At 35.0% G+C, this 19996-nt stretch overlaps 1 protein-coding gene across 1 annotated transcript in view; it reads left to right on the top strand.

Annotated features, from left to right (window-relative positions):
- LOC145296935 (uncharacterized) overlaps positions 1-19996 on the top strand; it is a 63970-nt gene that overhangs the window by 18504 nt on the left and 25470 nt on the right. Inside the window, exons 2-4 of the mRNA XM_080143139.1 lie at positions 13403-13535; positions 18486-18557; positions 19807-19920. Coding sequence (XP_079999265.1) covers positions 13410-13535; positions 18486-18557; positions 19807-19920 — 312 coding nt within the window. The 5' untranslated portion in view covers positions 13403-13409. The remainder of the gene's footprint in view (positions 1-13402; positions 13536-18485; positions 18558-19806; positions 19921-19996) is intronic.

Here is a 19996-nt window from a genome sequence, read left to right on the forward strand (position 1 = left end):
CACAGTCATGGCTGCCAGAACAAAAACAATCCACTCTGTGGATTAAATAAAGGATTCAGTTAAAAAATTTGAGTTTGACCAGATGCACCTAAAAAAAAGATTGGAGTTTATATCGATTGAAAGCTGAGTGATGAAGTACGTTCAAGAAATATGGTCAACCAAGTAGAGAGTCAATCAGGCCCATGTACACGGTGTGATGATAAATGGACATGAAACCTAACCAGTAAGGGTTGAGGATATGCGTTGCATGGAGAGAAATTAGATGGACATGTAATGTGAGTCTTAAAAACAGGCTTAGTACTGATGACCGTAGAAGAATCTGGACAGTGTGGCGTGATATGTGCAGTGCCAAACTGGAAACTTTGATGGTATGTTCATATTGAAAAATATTGATGAGAGTTCTTTAGTTCAAAGATGTAGAACAGTTGAGGTAGCAGGTTCAGTTCATGGGGAAGTGTAAGGAAAACATATCTGGCCAGAGATAGATTACTTTGGAAGTTAACTTCTTAAAGCTGTCCAACACATCCCATCATGTAAAATAGACGTTAAGCCAATGGTGATGGAAACTTGTCCGAAAAATAATACAAATGAGATGAAGATTGATAGTTAGTATTCTGGTACGAGTGAAGCCCCGCATGGAGGAGAACATGGCCAAGAACTGCATATACTCCATCCCATGCAGTTGCAGAAAGGTTTACAAGGGTGAAACATGCCGCCCCCTCAAAGTAAGGGTGGAAGAACATCGAAAAGCGGTAACTAAAGGGGAGACGGAAAAATCGGGTATAGCCAACCATGTCTGGATGGAGAGGGGGGACCATCGCCCCCTATGGGATGAAGTAAAAATAATAAACAGAGAGACCCACTGGAAAGTGAGAAAACTTAAAGAAACAGCTCACATGCTCGGACATAACAACCTACTGAGCAAACCAAGCATAGAGCTGAATGCAATTTGGACACCTCTGATAGAGAGAGAAAACCTTGAATAACAACATAGGTTTAACATTAACAAAAAACCAACTAAAAATTGCCCTAGTGACATATGGCCGAGTGGTTCTAGACGTTGTATCAAAGTTTACAGTTAGCCAAAGGTGCTGAGTTCAATCCTGAACGAAGGCAGTGAAAAGTAACATTCAAAACAGAGAATCAGCAACTATGTCCCAGAGCCTAGCTGGAGTCTGAACACGGTACTCCGGTAATAATAATAAAGGATTGGGTTTGAGACTCCTAACAAACGGTTCCCCAGTTCGATACAAAACACCTGATGAAGGCCGGAGGAGGGCAAAACGGCCGAAATAATAATCAATAAAAGATAAAACGAGGTACAAAATTGGAGCAAATTTTCATAAGTTTATCGTATATCGGTTGTATATGATGAGTTCTAAATCACGAAACCATGTTTGTTTAGTCTAGAGATTGCAGCCCTCGGTATCTTATGAAATATTGGTTTTTAAAGATGATTTTTTAACTTTAAGGGTCGTCTTATATACCAAAATATATGGTATATCTTTTAAGGATTCCCTTTTATGGCTGCTTGGTTTTCCATGAATTGTATTTGAACTTTATTAACTTCTACCAAAAGTTATGGTCGTCAGAATGTGAACCATCTACCCACTTGGATTCAGCATGGAAAAAATGGAATTGGAAATTCATTGGGACAGTACTGTTTTCTGACGTATGCATGTCTTCATCTTCATCATCATCAGGACGAGCTCCTTGCCCGGATCAATGTGACTCTTCCTCTCCAGAGTTTCCTGTCTTCCATCAGCTGCCTCACATCTTCAGGTTCACAGTTGGCGTCGTGTGCTATTTGCTGGATGTACGTGGATCTAGGTCGTCCTTTGCTTGCACGTCCGTATCGTGGAGTCCATAGCAATACATCACTCACCAATTCATGCTTGCTTCTCAGACAGTGACCAGCAAATTGTAGGCATCTCTCCCTAATGGTATTAGATAGGGCAGGTAGGTTGCCATAAAGTTGTTGCTTCGTGGGATGATTTTGCCAAAATATATTTAATACTGTTTGTAGCGTATGGGTATATGTGCCGTTGAGTTTTCTTTCCAGTCTTTTGGTGATTGTCCACATATGCAGTTTATTCCATACTTCAGCAAGTCTGAGCATGAAAAAACTGTTTCCAGAAACCATGGGAGCTATGGTTTTTTCTTTTCTTTTTTTTCTGATTTTCTTTTTCTTTTCTGATTTTTTTTTTTTTTTTTTTTTTTTTTACACAGGTATCACCACATTATCAAGGCAAGAGGCCACTCAAGGATAAGGGTTAAAGAGTGTACAGTAGAAATTGGACAATATAGTAATCATTAGTAATGAAAATTCGGTAAATTTGATAACTTATATAGAACGGCTCATCAAGAACTTATTTACGTTAGACTTGAACACAACCATATTGTAGTCAGCCGGAAAGCAGGAAAATGGAAGACAATTCCACAGGCGTGCAGTTCTAAGAAAGAAGCCTTGTTCATGGAATCTACGTTTGGGTTTAGGCACAGATAAAAAGTGGGGGGAATTATTGATAGTGTTTTCAGCTAGACGAGTGTTTCTTGTGAAAGATTGGCGAGGGGGGACCATAGACTTAAGCTCAGTCAAACACTTTCCATGAAAGTAACGATACATCAGAGACAAACTCGCAACATCTCTTCTGTGAGATAGAGGTTGCAGGGAAGAGAAAAGGACATCTCCTACGAGGAAGAATTAAAAAACAATTTCTAAAGATTTCTTTATGAAGATTATTGTTTTCATTAGTTCAGTTACCACGACCAGCATAATGTTTATTTCTTTCAGAGACTATGTTTTATTTTAATCATTCTTGAGCTGCTGATATTTTATCTGTTCCCCGTTTGCCTCTATTAAATCCATATTTGGAATCGTTACATCAGTAATGAACACGTTCCTTTTAAGTTTGTGCCATATTACAATGTTGGACCTGATGGCCTTGTCTTTCATGTAGCTAAAGAACTTACGTCTGGGAACGTGTGCTTTAATTGCCGCTTTGAACCATTCAGTGGTGTCATTTGCGCACTGGTCAACAGTGAGAGGAAAGATACTTCCCCATCGAGCATCTCTGATGTAATTCCTGATGGTATCCCAGTCAGCCTTATTGTTGTACGTTCTCATTTTGAGCAATGGCTCTTCAACTTTGAGTCATGAGTTTAAGATGGTGCCTATCATTATTACAGCATGATCAGTATTCCCGTGAGTCCATGGGTCCAGAAGTGAGGCTTGCTGGTCCTGACGATCTGGAAAACAGGTCAGGAACGCCTGTGTCAAGGAATGGGATATAGAAATATAAATAGAAAGGTGACAGTGTTTGATGACAAAGACATATGGGTAGATACCCAACCATATGATGTCATCAGTGAAGGTTTATGTTCCCAAATGTTCGATGATCTCTCAAACTGCATCCTTACACAGACTTTCTGATGGAGATATTTACAGTTTTTGGAAAGAAACTCTGTTCATGGAAGTTTCGTTTGCCTTTGGGTGCACAGAGAAGGTAAAGAAATTTCTTTGAATTGGAGAAACCTAGACCCGTTTTTACTGTGAATGTTTTACAGAAGGAACCAGAGATTGGATAGTTAGCAAACTTGTGAAAGAAATATTTGTGCAAAACCCTGTCAAAGGCCTTTGATATGTCTAGAGCTATTGCTCTAGAAACAAAGCTCCCGTCACTAATCCTGTGTGATATAACAATCAGCATGACAGCTGTTGATCTCGCAGGATAAAATCCATATTGCTTGTTATTGATAATTTCTAGATCCAAGCAACTTACCCACCAGAACAAATGCTTAGTGCACAGTTTTTTTTTTAAGTTTGAGATCACCTGCTAATGGGTGGTATTGGTGAAGAGGAAGAGCACCCGGATGAAATTTAAATCTTCCATTATGTCGTCTTCTAGGTCACAGGCGTGCGCAGGAGTATTGTCCTGAACAAGCAAACATTTCAAGGGAAGGTTATTTCTCTTGGAGATATTGTTTCACTGAAGGGCCAAACATTAAATTTATCCATTCAGTGAAGAAAATTGGCCCTCCACATCATCTGTAGTCTGTCTTTTAAGACTTTATAAATCTTAAAATGCACGTAGGTTCTTTATAAATCTTAGTAGGTTCTCTGCATAGTAAACCAGCAGTGGTTTTATTTTGCAGTCAGTGCTAGCATTAGCACACAGTGCTAAGGTTAGATGATCTTTCATTGGCTTGTGGCCCGGCAACTTTTTCTCCTCAGCGGTAATGAATGTCCTGTGTAGTTTTTTTTTTCAAAAAATGTTTGTCACGTCACAGCTAAACACTTGCTGCGAGACATAACCTCTTCCGGAACTAATAAATTGAAGTACAAACTCATCCGCAGCTTTGGTATCTGCACTCGCTGCTTTGCCATACCTTATCACAGAGTGGATGCCATTCCTCTTCTTGAATTTATCAAACCAGCCATGGCTGGCCTTGAAATCTGCTCCATGTGCACCCAACAATGTTGATGCTGCCTCAAGTTGTAGGGTCCTAGATATGACCTTAAACTATATCCGATGGTGAGGCCCCAGCTTGCAGGCTTTGGGGAGTGTGAAGCCACCCTTTAATTGCCATTGCTCCCAGGTCCGTTCTGACCCGGAGTGGTAGTACCTGTTAGGGTCCCAACTATGGGTTAAATAGAAACCGACTTAAAAAAACAAATATACTCTATTAAAAAATTGTTCTTCAAAATCACTGGATTCAGCATTAAGTAACCTGAAAAGGGTTGATATGCCGTAAAACAAAAACAACCAACCAACCAATCAAGTTGAAGGTCCTTGTAGATGGAAAGTGCCTTCTTGGAGACAATGCTCTTCATGATGGTATCTCCCACCAGCACCTTGTCGCGTATCCACAACAACAGAAATCTCTCCATCCTGTCATGGGTGTTGGTCCTTAATTTGAAAACAGTAGTAACACCTCTGGTCGGTTATATAACTTTAATGGTATCTTTCTGTTTCAATATCGTACAGATCGTTGATGATCGTCGATCATACTGCTTCACGAGATTGCTCACATGAACACTATTATTTCTTGCTTCGTTTCGATCGACATCATCGTCTTTTTTTTCTCGGAGGATACCTTTCCATTTCCTTTTTCCAAACTCATGGTTAGAGTCACCAAAAAAAATCACGATTTAATGAAAACAACACAACACAAGAATGCGAATCAGGTCTGTATGGCAGGAAATCCTACAAGGACAGTTTGAAGGGAATTTATTAAAATATACAAAATACGTGGCTGACTATAATGAGAGAAATACAAGAAGGTAGAAAGAGAAAGAAAAGTGAATAAAGGAAGTTGAGGTTAAAAGGCACAAGAAATTCTGCAATGACCGTTTGGTTTAATAGGGGAAATTAAAATTACAAAAAATTGTCCATGGGGCTTCCCATAAATAGGAAAATAATTTTCTCAGTAAAGAAGGCAAAAGCAAAGAGCCCAATGAAATAAAGTGCTCGTCTGAGCTCCAATCTCTGATCCCCCCTTGCCAATCTTTCACGATAAACACCCGTCTAGCTGAAACCACTATCGATAATTTCCCTCACTCGTTCTCTGTGCCCAAATCAAAACGTAGATTCCATGAACAAAGCTTCTTTCTAATAACTGCACACCTGTGGAACTCTGTTCCGCTTGCCTGTTTCCCTCCCGACTTCAACCTGGATGTCTTCAAGTCCAACACAAACAAATTCTTGATGAATCGCTCCCTTAAGTAATGAAATAAAGTTAAATTAACAGAAGGGAGAAATAAAATCTGCTGCCACATCTGGGCAGGAGCTGCTAAAATCAGCCTATCCTGCATTGACAGAGTACAAAATAGACTTTCTGTCTTAGTGGGGGACGCCCTTTTCTCTTCGCTGTAACCTCTCTCCCACAGAAGAGACGTTGCGAGCCTGTCTTTGCTTTATCGTTATTTTCATGGCAAGTGCTCGTCTGAGCTCCAATCTCTGATCCCCCCTTGCCAATCTTTCACGATAAACACCCGTCTAGCTGAAACCACTATCGATAATTTCCCTCACTCGTTATCTGTGCCCAAATCAAAACGTAGATTCCATGAACAAAGCTTCTTTCTTAGAAGTGCACGCTTGTGGAACTCTCTTCTGTTTGCCTGTTTCCCACCTGACTACAACTTGGATGTCTTCAAGTCCAACATAAACAAATTCCTGATAAACCGTCTCCTTAAGTAATCCAATTTATCAAATCTCCATTACTAATGACTACTACGATATTATCCCATTGATTACAGTACACGCAATAACCCTTATCCCCGAGTTGCTTCCAGGCCTTGATAAGTGGGGACTACCATGTAAAAAAAAAAAAACAGTAGAACAAGCACAAGCATGTTATGCTCGGAGAGAAGGTGCTTAGCGACTGAGGTTGTAAATTGTGCTAACGAAAACACGTATTGTTCACAAGATCACGTTAGCAAGAAATGGAAAGAAATTAGACTTAGGACTAAAAAAACTCACATAAAACAGCTTATATTAAGTTAGAGAGAATTTGTCAATTAATTGGATGTGAAGAATAAAAGAATGAACAATAATAAAAATAACAGTTAAAAGGCGTCACAGTAAGACGAGATGTTGGAAGAAAATGGTGTAAGGGCAGACATGTTCCTAATAAAAAAAAAAAATGGCACAGTTAAGGAGATGCAGTAAAACACGACACACTCTACCACTGAGTGATAGCATTTGGAAACTCGTAACTTGGATTTTTGCTTGTATATAGGGCAAGATTTTCGCTCTGAAGACATTTTACATCTTGAATTTCTCGTAACTAGAGCAGTTCGTATGTAGACGGGCCACTGTACTTGGTAAAAAGCAGTTGTAAAGTAATACTCTTCTGGAGGTTGAAGATTGAGTCCTCGGTGCAAGTGACACTCAGAAATACAATTGCAGACTACTTGACCTCTACCCTGTCATGGCTGATAGAACGAGAGCATGCTACTCCCATGGATTAAATAAGAGGTTATGTTTGAAATTCTGTGCAGATTCCAGAGTTTGACAAGATACACCTGAAGAAGGTTGGAGGTTACATCGACCGAAACATTGTGAAAATAACACTCGAGATGAGAACAGTAATCTGACGAATCCGAATAATAGTCATTAAATTGTATTCATTCCGTTCTGTTATATTCAATCCTCTCATAATATTCATTGTCATTCACCTGTCAATCTATCCATCTCATTAAGTTTTATTATCGAGTAACTTTTAGTCTTGGTAAATGGTGCCTCATTAATTTTAAAAAGGGGTGCATCTGCCAGTCACTTTCTGACTTGCAAAATTTTTTCTTACTTTTTATGGTGACGTCACTTTTCACGTGATTCATATTTACACTGTTTTTATTCACATGTTTTATCACGTCTGACCTTCTGAGCTTGCCTGGTAATCCATAAATTCTTCAAAGAACATTCAAATAGAAATTAACAATTATTTAAAACTAACTGAAATATACTATCAGCTGTTGTTGTTGTCTATTATTTATTTATTACGAGCCTAGGTGGCCGGCGTTTTTTTTTTTTTTTTTTTTTTTTTACATAGGCATCACCACATTATCAAGGCCAAGAGGCCACTCAAGGATAAGGGTTAAAGAGTGTACAGTAGAAATTGGACAATATAATAATCATTAGTAATGAAAATTTGTAAATTTGATAACTTATATGGAACGGCTCATCAAGAACTTATTTACGTTAGACTTGAAGACAACCATATTGTAGTCAGCCGGTTGTTTGGGTTAGGGTTATTCTATTTATATAAAATATTTATCTTCATATGGAAAATACTTAAAATTATGCAATTAAGGTGTGTGTATATATATATATATATATATATAATATATATATATATATATATAGAGAGAGAGAGAGAGATATATAGAGAGAAAGTGATAAGTGTCCTAAGTCACCGTTTATAAAGTGAAATTGACAGGTGCGAGAAAGTTAAGTCACGTGATGTTTGACCTTGAAACATGACGCAGCTGCAAGCCAGTTTTCGCCTTTTTATACTGAAAAGTGTAACAATACTGCGGCGATCGAAAAACTCTCGAGTAAAAGTCGAGCAAATTAAAGATAGCCACAACCCCCGTTCTTAAATCGTAGATATTATGATTTAGAAGGAATGAGCCGACCAAGAAGTCCGGCGAAAAAAGCCTTTGGCGAACATACACAAAAATGTACACACACTAACACACATTTTCACTTTTATATATAGATTATTTCTCAATCACTGACTTACAAAATCTTTTTTGGTGATGTCACTCTTCACGTGACTCATATTTATGTACTTCCCCTGTTTCCTTTCATATGTTTGATCACTTTGACCTTCTGACCTTGCCAGACCATCCATGCATTCTTCTAAAGACATTCAAACAGCAATTAACAATTATTTTAAACTAAACTAAAATATGAAACACTAGCAGCCGTTCCTACCTGGTGTTGCCTGGGTCGCTTTTTACTTTTATTAGTAATTTACATAGCTGAAATAGGATTTCTGTGCTTGCAAAAAAATAAAAAAAACAACATTGTTTTGGTCTTGAAGTAATGTAAAATATTTTCTGTCTTATTTAAAACAAAAGGTCGACCATTCATTTCTTTCTCTTACTCTGTCAAAGTAAAAAGTTGACCATGTTTAAAAAAAAAGTGAGAATAAATGTAAAACAGATTTGATGTGTTCCTGATGAAATTCTGAGCAGGCTAGCATCATCAATTTGACCAGCATGCCAGTCTTAATAAGACTGATTATAAAGTATGTTATGAAAACATTATTGGCTAAATAACATTTCAAATGAGGAAAACGCTTATTCAAAAATGGTATTAGAGGTGAAAAATGAAACAAAAGACTCTAATTAGATTTTTTTTTAGATTTTTATTTCATTGGTGCCAGGAAGAGGACTTCAGGTTGTGGAAGGGTTAGTTCCTCCAACTTTATCATATTAGTAATCAAAAAAAAAAAAAAAAAAGCAAAAATGATTAATGAGATTAAACATTAAATCAATCGGAAATTAATTTTTTTTTTTTTTTTTTTTTTTTTAAGAACATGGACCAATATTTGCCAGAATTGACTGAACATTTTTAAGTATGTACCTTTTTTGGTAAGAAAGCTATTATGATAAAAGAAATAGGGGAGAAACTGGTTATATTATATGATAACTTTACTATTGATGCTGTATAAAAAAAAAAAGATTCAGTACTCTACTTTCACTACAAAATAGATTTAATCCAATAAAATAAAATATGCATCAGGTGTGCTTGAAAGCCAAATTACAACGCAATATTACGACAATAAACAAATATTCTATTTGTTTGAAATTTATAATTTAAATATATTTTGGAGTCAAACTCCATCCTCAGTATTTTGTTTGTTTATTTTTTTTTTCTTCTTTCTTGCCATGTTGTAAAATTGGAGAAAGAAAAGTCAGTAGTAAAGATCCGCGCATTGTATTTTGAAATGTCGAGAACTGTGCGTTAGCTACGTGAGATTAACGTCAGGGGTGTGAGTTCCATTATAGAAGCGTGGATTTAATTTGAATAAGACAAAATACTTATCTGATGCGTATTTTGTTTTATTCAAATTAAATCAACTCGCGCCCCTGATTTAATCCACTATTTATTTTGACTTGCATGTTTATTCGTTATTTATGTCTAATTGCGACAACAACATCTTCTTATTTCAAAGAGAACTGTGACCTTTGACCCAAACAGATAAATACAAAGGAATTGGCCGAAATCAATTCTCTCTTCATTATCGCATCTGTAAAAGATTCTTTTGTCAAGAATGATGTATTAATCTAAGTGTATCAAGTTACTTCCAAGTTTCAGTTTTTTTGGAATTGTACATTGAAAATAGGACATAACCCATTTTCATGCATTTGTCATGTGATGTGTATCACGTGATCGCAGGTGTTTTTTTTTGTTGTTGTTTTTTAAAAAAAAAATTTTTTTTAGTGTTTTCTTTTTTCTAAATTAGTAAGTTTGAAGATTTTAGTTTTCCTTACTGTTTTACTGAGAGCTGAAAAGGGGGGGGGGATAAGGAAATGGGTGCATAACTCCCTTCCCCCAAGGGCATGAGCGCAAGTGACTCAATAATCCTGAGGGAACTTGAACTCAAGAGTTCATACAGGAGACCATCTCTCTCTCTCTTTCTCTCTCTCTCTCTCTCTCTCTCTCTCTCTCTCTCTCTCTCTCTCTCTCACTCACTCACTCACTCACTCGCAGCTTTTAGATTTCAAAATATCCAAGAGTCACACAACAATTTCTGGGACCTAAAATTATCCCAGAATTCCAACTTTTTCAATTTAGTTAATGTTTAATAAGTTTTAGGCATTTTTTTTTATTTATTTATTTTTTTTTTTATAAAAGATGGCCGACTTAAAAGTAGCTTGATCATACTATGATATTGTGTGTGTCATATGTTGAATGTGTTTTTTTTTTTGTTCTTGTTGTTTGTCCCATAAAATAATTAAAAAAAAAACAATGAAAGACCTACTGCCACATTGGTCCATTCTTCAAGTCGACTAATATCCGAGCTACCTTTTAAATAGAACGTCCTATAATTTGGATTTGGACTACTATTCTCATTGTGGTTGATGTGACATTTGGGATGATATAACCTTTGACCTTCTTCAGCCACATCTTTTCGAACTTGGGAGGCATTATGTCAAACTCTAAACATGTATAGAATTTTCAACTAAAGTGTTAATTTATTTTTAGTTATTACTTATGGTAGGGATTGAACCTCCAATTTTCAGAAGACTGCCACTTAAACCCAATTGTTAAACAATGGGGCTCTACAGACAAATTTATCTTTAATTGATCTTTGACAACTATATATTTTTGTTTAATAGCTAAGTAGAAAAATTATCAGCCAAACCCACATGATTTTTGGAATATGACGTCTTCGTTCCTTGGCGAGTATGTACATCACAAAGATTTTTCTGTATTTTTTTGTTTTTTAATAAGTGTAATTCTAAATGTGCACCGAATTTTATGTTGAGACTTGAAGGTATAAAAATTTGAATTTCTTCAGATGTTATTTTTTAAACAGCCGTCATTTTAAAAAAAAAAAGAAAAGTATATTGTTCTATTAAACTTATTGTTTAAATAATTTGACTTGGCTCGTTTTGTTAAAAAAAAAAAAAAGGTTGAAAAGTGCTCGTCTGAGCTCCAATCTATGCCCCCCCCTCGCCAAACTTTCACGAGAAACACTCGTGTAGCTGAAAACACTATCAGTAATTCCTCCCCACTCTTTATCTGGTGCCTAAACCTAAACGTAGATTCCATGAACAAAGTTTCTTTCTAAGAACTGCACACCTGTGGAACTCGCTTCCGTTTGCCTGCTTTCCAGCTGACTACAATATGGCCGTCTTCAAGTCCAATGTAAACAAGTTCTTGATGAACCGTTCCCCTTAAGTAACCAATTTATAAAATTTACACTTCTAACGATTACTATGATATTGTCCCTTTGACTTCTGTACACTCTTTAACCTTATCCTCGAGTGGCCTCTGGGCCTTGATAAGTGGTGACTTCTAAGTATAAAAAAAAAAGTGAGATTTATGTTTGTTCCAATTGTTTTCCAAATTTTGTGAAATTCCTCGGAGGGGATTGATACCGAGATTCTAAATAACGTAGGAATAAAAAAAAAAAATCTAACACAAAATGGTCGTTTCTTGGTGTTAATATTTTTAATATTACTTTCCTAAAAACTCTTTAAATATATGATGTAATTTATTATTTACTAGACTATCCGTGACCCATTGGTCAGTATGTTATATTAGCTATGGAATTAATGTATTATGACAATTGGTAAGAAACAACCTATATTTTCAGACCAATAAAATATGTTCAAATTTGCCTTCATTTGTATGTATAGTGTCCTGGCAAACTAGCTTCATTTGAGACCATAGCGCAGCATGTTTTAGTGTCCCCCTCTATCAAGGCCAGAGGTTTTGGGAAATATATATATATATATATATATGCATGCAAAATCCGATTCCGCATTTTGCTAATTCCTACCCTCTGATGAGAAGGAAAGTATTTCTTCGAAACTCCACGGATTAAGGACTATCCGCTTATCTAGTGTTTCCTTTTCAGATTAAATATGTTTTTAACTCATTTCAAAGTGTTTTTAACATGTTTTATTAACTGTTTGCTCGTATATATATATATATATATATATATATGTATATATATATGCGTGTGTGTGTATATATATGTACGTATATACACACACTATTGCTCATATTGCAATTTTCTTACTGATGACCTATCTACTAATCTACTATTTATAATTAGTTGTTCCTCTATTGTATTTAATTCTACATTTGATATACACTCGATATACATACTGCTTCTTTGAAACTTAACACTCTCTATTATTCTATTGTATAAATACTCTCCTAGAGATTAAAGATTACATCAACCGAAACCTTGTGAAAATAGCAATCAAGATGAGAGTATTACTTTGAATTTGAATAATGATACAAATAGAAAACGTCGTACAAATAAAGACTTTAAAAAAAAAAAAAAAGCATGGAAAGAAAAAAAGGGAAGAAGGAAGAAGAGATATGCAGATTAAAATAAAGAAAAATTAGAAAACAAAAAAAAGAACACAGAGCAAAAAATACATTGAATGTAAACAAAAAAGGTAAGGAAAGAAAATTATGAAAAGATTGAAATAATTTATGTAAGAAAAAAAAATAAAGAAGACAAAATGTAATTCCCCCCCCCCTTTTCATCCCAAATAAGGCATAGTACCACTTTGATGTAGAGGCTACTATCACGGACATAAGTTGAAGGGATACTGAAGGGAGTTGAGCAGCAAGATGTCTGTTCACATTACATTTGAACTTCTGCATGTCATAATAGTTGGGGAAGCAGGAACCTGGAAGGGAATTCCAGAGTCTAGCAGTTCTGGGGAAGAAACTATTAGAGTAGAAGGCTTTCTTACATCTAGGGATTTCTACTGTGTAGGGGTGAGACTTTGCTGCTTGTTGGGTTTGATGGGGGTATTTACATTGAGGGGGTACAAGGGGTTGTAGTTCGTCAGAGCATCCACCATTAAAATACTTGTAAAACAGGCAGAGGGATGCAACATTTCGTCGATGGGACAGAGGTTGAAGCTTAGCTGACAGTTCTGAACCTATCAGGTCCTGAACTTTCATCATATTTAGAAATACTTAACTCAATTACAACTACAGCTATTCAGTAAGCATATCTTAGCTGGGATGAACATCAGTAAGAAGTCCTGATAATTTTTCTATTTCAAAGATAAAAGTCAATTGGTCAAATTTATTGCTTGTTTTAATGTTTGCATGTGATCAAACTCTCAAAAGAAACATTCATATCTTCATTAGATATCAGATATGACTTTGCTTCCCTTTTTTTTTTCCAGACAAACCATGTCTAGCACAGACCCTGCCTATCAGTCTGCAGGGGGAACCACTTCGGGCATCTCCAATGAAGCCGCCACAATGCTCCAAACATTTTGGGTTCGAACAACAGAAGGTATTAAAAAAATGACACAGGTACGTTAAAAAACATGTAATCTATTTTGGTTTCAATAAAATGTTCAGACTGTTGTCAATAACCTTTAAATTTAAATTATTAGTTATGGTCAACTAACGTACTTCCTTCCCGTTTAGCACTACCAGAAGCCGTGACAAAGCAAATTAATTTCCTTCCCTTTTATTGTTATCCAGTATTTCTATTGTGAAGCGATTTTTTGAAATACAATATAAGAAAAGGACATTATTGAAAAGTATACAATAAAAATGAACAAAATTATAAAAAGATAAAAACAACACAATTAGTCTTTATTTGTATTTTTAATAACAAAATTACAAAAATAAAAGTTTTTATATCATTTGAAATTTTATAAGAAATATTTGTTTATGAAATTATAAAAATAAGTTTCTTTTTTTTTTTTTTTTTTTTTTAATTTTTTTTTTTAAATTTTAAAAATATAATATGTTAACCAGCTATCAGTCATACGAAATATGTCCCGCCTTAATGTTAATGACCCAAATCCATGTGGTTAGCCACTTAAAATACGAAGTAGATCAGTTGATGATGATGTGACCCTGGTGGGCAGCATAAGGAAAATGGCAAAAGACAGGAGAAACTGGAAGTCCTTCATGAAACGTCTTACTTCAAGCATAAGAAATGAAGATGAAAAATACTTTAATCACACAACATATACTTTAGTTCTGGGATTGAGTTAGGCTTTAAAAAAAGTTTGATTTAATTTGCTTTATTTTGTAACTAGCCTGACATTGCCCGGGTGTGTGGAGGTGTGTGATGAGCAAAAAAAAAAAAAATGTGGTAGTAGGCAGGTAGGTTCGAACCCGTACCGCAAAGGAGTAAAAAAAAAAGTGACATCTTTGCTGTTGTGGCCATCGCCAAACTGGAAGTGACGAATGTAATTAAGGCGAATTAACCGAAAAGAGGGGATGACTTTCGAAAATATCGGCAGAAAAAGTGACACGTCCCTGTAGAAAAGTGCCCAGTTGAGCGTGAAGGAATTAATGTTTTTAGCCAATTTTTTTATATTTGTCGTCCGTAGGGTCGAGCTTCAAAATGATACCGATCTTGTGAAAATCTGTCGCCTCTGTCAAAAGTTTCAGGCAGACATACAAACATACATACATACATTTAAACAGACAGGTGAGATTTATATTATAAACTAGCGGGGGGTACTCGGCGTTGCCTGGGTGTTTGGAGGTAAATAAAAACTCGGCGGGGGAGGGGTTAAAATAAAAATAAAAAAGTTTTGGTAGGTGAGTATGAGGATCGAACTCAAACCTTAAGGCAAAGTGTGAAAAAAAAATGTGCAACATTAACCATTGGGCCACCGCGACATACAAACGGAAACACGTTTGAATTTATTTAATTACTTAAATTTGGTAGGTGCACGTTTTAATGGCTTAATGAGATCAGTTTTGACTGCGGGGTTTTTCATTTACTGCGAGAACGCTTTTTTTAGGTGCACGTTTTAATGAGGTCAACTTTGACTGCGGGGTTTTCATTTTTATTTTCCCAAGATGTGTGTTGGGGGGGGAGGGCAGCTCCCCTTGTCCAATTTGAATAGCAATTGTTTGAAGGAAAATATTTCCACATTGATCAAAGCTGATTGCTTTCAGACATTTTCAGTGATCGCCACCGGAAAAATACAGACAGAATTAGTGTCGCTTTTATTATAGGAAAAAGTCTAATCCACACGCGGCGAGCGAAAACTGTTGAATATTTATCTTCCTGAAGTCGAGCAAATTAAATAGACAGGTGAGCTCCGTTGTTAACTCGGAGATATTACAATTTCTATGTTATATAAAAAGTTTTAAGAAGTTGCGAGCCGACCGACTGCTGCTTCTCTGAAAAAAGCCTTTTGTAGACATACAGAAAAAGCGAACATACATACACACATTTTCGCTTTTATATATATAGAAGAAGATAAACAAAACAAGTCATTAAGTAAAAGAGTAGGAGGTCACTCACCTTTATTTCTGTTTATGAATATTTTAAGCTAATAAAGAAAGGAAAGAATTAAAATGATTGGAATAATCCATTGTAAACAAAAGAAAATATCACAAGCTGTAATATTAACTCATAGTCGAAGGAAAAGTCATATAGATGACGCACTGCAACAAAATCCTTGGTATTCCCCCACAAAGACCACATTACAAATTAGGAAGTAACCACCCGCATAAAGCAAGCTTGTGAGTCCTATGGTAATCTCTTAGCCACAGTAAAACAGCGCAAATTACTGTGGTATAGCCATGTAGTGAGATCAACTGGACTTGCTAAAACAATAATGCAGGGAATATTAAGAGGAGGAAGAAGTACGTGGAGGACAGAAGAGATAGGAGGATAACATTAGGAATGGATGGGCCTGAGGCTCAGCAGCACCATTACAATAACACAGTACAGACAGGAGTGGAGAGAGTTTGTGAGAGTTTCTGCAGAGGCGCCCTCTACAGTCAACTAGACCACTGGATAGATAGATAGATAGATAGATATGTATAAGGAATGAAAAAATACCAGCGGTGGTTGACGTTATGTTTTAAGAAAAATAGAAAAACCGAATGAAATTATTAAAAAAATCAACGTTTCGTCCTTATTTCAGAGGACATCTTCAGGATAATTGAAATAAAAATGTAAGAAAAGAAAAAGTCATAGATCGTGCGAAAAAGACAGTTTTTGAATCCTACCCATGTCGGGAAGGACAAATATGTGTGATACGCACACATATTTGTCCTTCCCGACATGGGTAGGATTCAAAAACTGTCTTTTTCGCACGATCTATGACTTTTTCTTTTCTTACATTTTTATTTCAATTATCCTGAAGATGTCCTCTGAAATAAGGACGAAACGTTGATTTTTTAATAATTTCATTCGGTTTTTCTATTTTTCTTAAAACATAGATAGATATGTTTATCTTAGCAGACCACCTGACATTGTCCGGTCATGAAATACGCTCAAATATAATATTTTAATTTATGCAAATTTCCTATTTATTATTATAGACTCAATTCTTTATCAATTATTATATTGTACCCAATATATAGTAGTGATTTTAAAAGTAAAACAAAAAAAAAAAATGACTTGGGTGCCATCAGCTAGAATTGAAATCAAAACTTTGCTTTTCAAATTTATTCATTACTCTCTGAGCCACATCCATACGCATATAAAACATTAAAAAGCAATGCTGTTTAATGTATAAACGTATATTTGCGCATATGTAGAAGAGTATTATAAGTCTACTTATGCCTACTAAGTTTCAATTTTGATCCCTTAGCACCTATTTTTACCAGCTCGATTTAAAGTCTGTAAATCAAAATTTAGCAGAGAAGGGAGACTGTGCCTCTCACAATTAGATAAGGTGTTTGAATCTATCGACTGGTGTTAATCGTGACACCCTGCACTGATGATTCCTGAAAGGATGAAACACTAGTATTTGTAGGTATTTCAGAATTTAATAATTATTATAGTAAATAATTATATATTAACACACATATACATATATGTAGATGAAGAAAGAGAGCAAAAAGAGACTAGCTTTGACTTTTATAGCACTAGAAAAAAATGTAACCTGTTGGGTCACCCATTGAGTACATGTTAAATGGTTTGAATCATTAAAAAGTGTTTGCAAAGCCAGTTTAATATAACACATATAAAAAATAAATTCAAAATTAGTTGGTTTTTTTTCTCAGCTTTTCTTCCTCCTCTCTTTCTCTCTCTTCCCCCCCCATATTCAATTAAATAGTATTACTGCATGTGATGATATAACATTTATTTATAATGAACTATTCCAATTTTCTTTTTTACTCTTTCCTTTATTTATCTTTGATTGTTGAGAGAGGTGACGGGGTAGACACTTCTATATGAATAAAACAGTAGATGTATGTGTGTCTGTCTGTGTGTAAATATTTAACCAATAAACTCTTAAACTACTAATCACATAATGAAATTAACAAGAAATAGTAATAATACACTAAGGATGGTTTATAATGAGTAAAATATTTGTTTGGATGGATGAATAACGCGTACAAAAGTCTGCAATTTGAAATACAAAATGTTTATTTCAATTTGCCGACATTTTTGTGTTAGTTTATGCATGCATTAAAACTAATCATAGCTAAAAGTGGTTTAATTTTAAAACTTTATCTGTCGGGTGAGCTCAAATGGTAAAGAACATGGCTGAAGCGTTATGTTTTGGTTTTGATTCTAGCTGATGGCACCCAAGTCATTTTTTTTTTTTTTTTTTTTAACTTTAGAAATCAGTGCTATATATTAGGTACAATATAATAATCAATAGAGAATTGGGTCTGTAGTAATAAATACGAAATCTGCATGAATTAAAATATCATATTTAAGTGTATTTTACGACTGGCAAAGTCAGGTGCCTCTTCCCTTTGCTATTGATAAAATAAGAGCAGGGTTTAAACTATCAAGTGAGAGAGGGTGGGAGTAATAGACAAAAGTTTAGTAAGAAACGGATCTGTTGGTGAGTGCATTGCGAATTCTGCTTAATTAGAAAAATTAAAATAGTTTTTTTTTTTTTTTTTTTTTTTTTTTTTTTTTTTCAAACAAAGCTCAATCCTAGAACATATTTTGACATGTATTTTGCGTGATTAAAGTATATAGAGAAAAAGCATTCAGTATACAAACGTTAATTAAAAAATAATATTTAGTATAATAATAGATAAAGATATAGATTTTCCACGTCTGGAAAAAAATAGGATGAGTTTGAGAACGGGCTGGGGGCAAAAACGCTTTAAAAAATATAAATTATCTGAGATCCCACCCCCTTATCCTAAACATTTTAACAATATGCTGTTTTTTTTTTTTATATATGACATTTTAAAATGTATTTTAGTTTAAAATGTGTGGATTTAAAAAAAAAACATTATTTGTCATTTTGTCTGGCAGATTTTTATTTTTATTTTAATTTTCTAATATTTTTTTTTTTTTTTTTTCAGAATGAGTTTAAAAGTCAAGAACTTCCCCTGGCAAGAATAAAGAAAATTATGAAACTTGATGAAGACGTTAAAGTGAGTTTCTTTCTTAGTAGAATGACTATACTAATAAAATTGTGTCACTATTTTTCGTGTTTGTATTTCTTGTGTCACCCAATACTGGGTAACACTATACTCTCACATTTGAATCTCGCTACTGAATATTTTTTAACGTTAAACGCAGGTTGTGTGTTTTGTTTGATATAATTGATTCCATTGTCCACGACAGTATCCATTAGGCTAACTATGTACCTGGGAATTGCATATTCTTTTTCTACATCATGAATTCTTCATTGCGCAAGAATCTTTTAAGGGGTTATCCATTGTCTGTCTAAACATAAGGAAAACAATTTGTGATGATTGATTGCAAACACATTACTATTACAATCTTAAAACGACAAAAACAATTTCTTCATTTTTTTTTCCCCCTCAGATAATTAGTGCTAAAGTCTGTTTTATCTGCTAAAGCTGAAAAAATATTTATTAGTTAGCTGTTATATTTAAGTTTTATTTTTAATAAAATAAATCGAGTGGACCAGTTAAGTTTGTAACCCAACAATAATGACGTTGTGAGCTTGTCTCATCTTTATCGTTATTTTCATGTTAAGTGCTTATCTGTGCTCCAATCTATGGTACCCCCCTCACCAAACTTTCACGAGAAACACTTGTCTAGCTTAAAACACTATCAATAATTTCCCCTACTCTTTATCTATGCCTAAACCTAAACGTAGATTCCATGAACAAAGGTTCTTTCTTAGAACTGCACACCTGTGGAACTCTCTTCCATTTGCCTGCTTTCCAGCTGTCTACAATATGATCATCTTCAAGTCCAACGTAAACAAGTTCTTGATGAGCCGTTCCCCTTAAATAATCCAATTTATAAAATTTCCACTACTAACGATTACTACGATATTGTCCCATTGACTACTGTACACTTTATAACCCTTATCCTCGAGTGGCCTCTGGGCCTTGATAAGTGGTGACTCCTATGTATAAAAAACAAAAAGAGAGAGAGAGATATACGTTTGTTCTAATTGTTTTCCAAATTTCATGAAATTCCTCGGCGGGGATTGATACCGAGATTCTAAGTAACATAGGAATACAAAAAAAGAAAAATCTAATACAGAATGGCCGTTTCTTGGTGTTAATATTTTTAACATTATTTTCCTAAAAACTCTTTAAATATATCATGTAATTTATTATTTATTCAAGCGTCACTGGCATTTTATGGTCGCTGGGCATTATTATTAAAACTGATAAAAACCAATTCATTTTTCTTCCACAGATGATTAGTGCTGAAGCCCCTGTTTTATTTGCTAAAGCTGCAGAAATATTTATTAGTGAGCTGTCATTGAGAGCTTGGATTCATACAGAAGACAATAAACGAAGAACGTTACAGGTAAGTTGCATTTGCTTGCTGTTTTTATTGTTTCAGCGTCATTCATGATGATCATTTTTTTGGCATTCATTTTCCC

This window comes from Euprymna scolopes, chromosome 17 (assembly GCF_053919585.1).
Source record: "Euprymna scolopes isolate OS-2025 chromosome 17, ASM5391958v1, whole genome shotgun sequence".
Taxonomy (NCBI): domain Eukaryota; kingdom Metazoa; phylum Mollusca; class Cephalopoda; order Sepiida; family Sepiolidae; genus Euprymna; species Euprymna scolopes.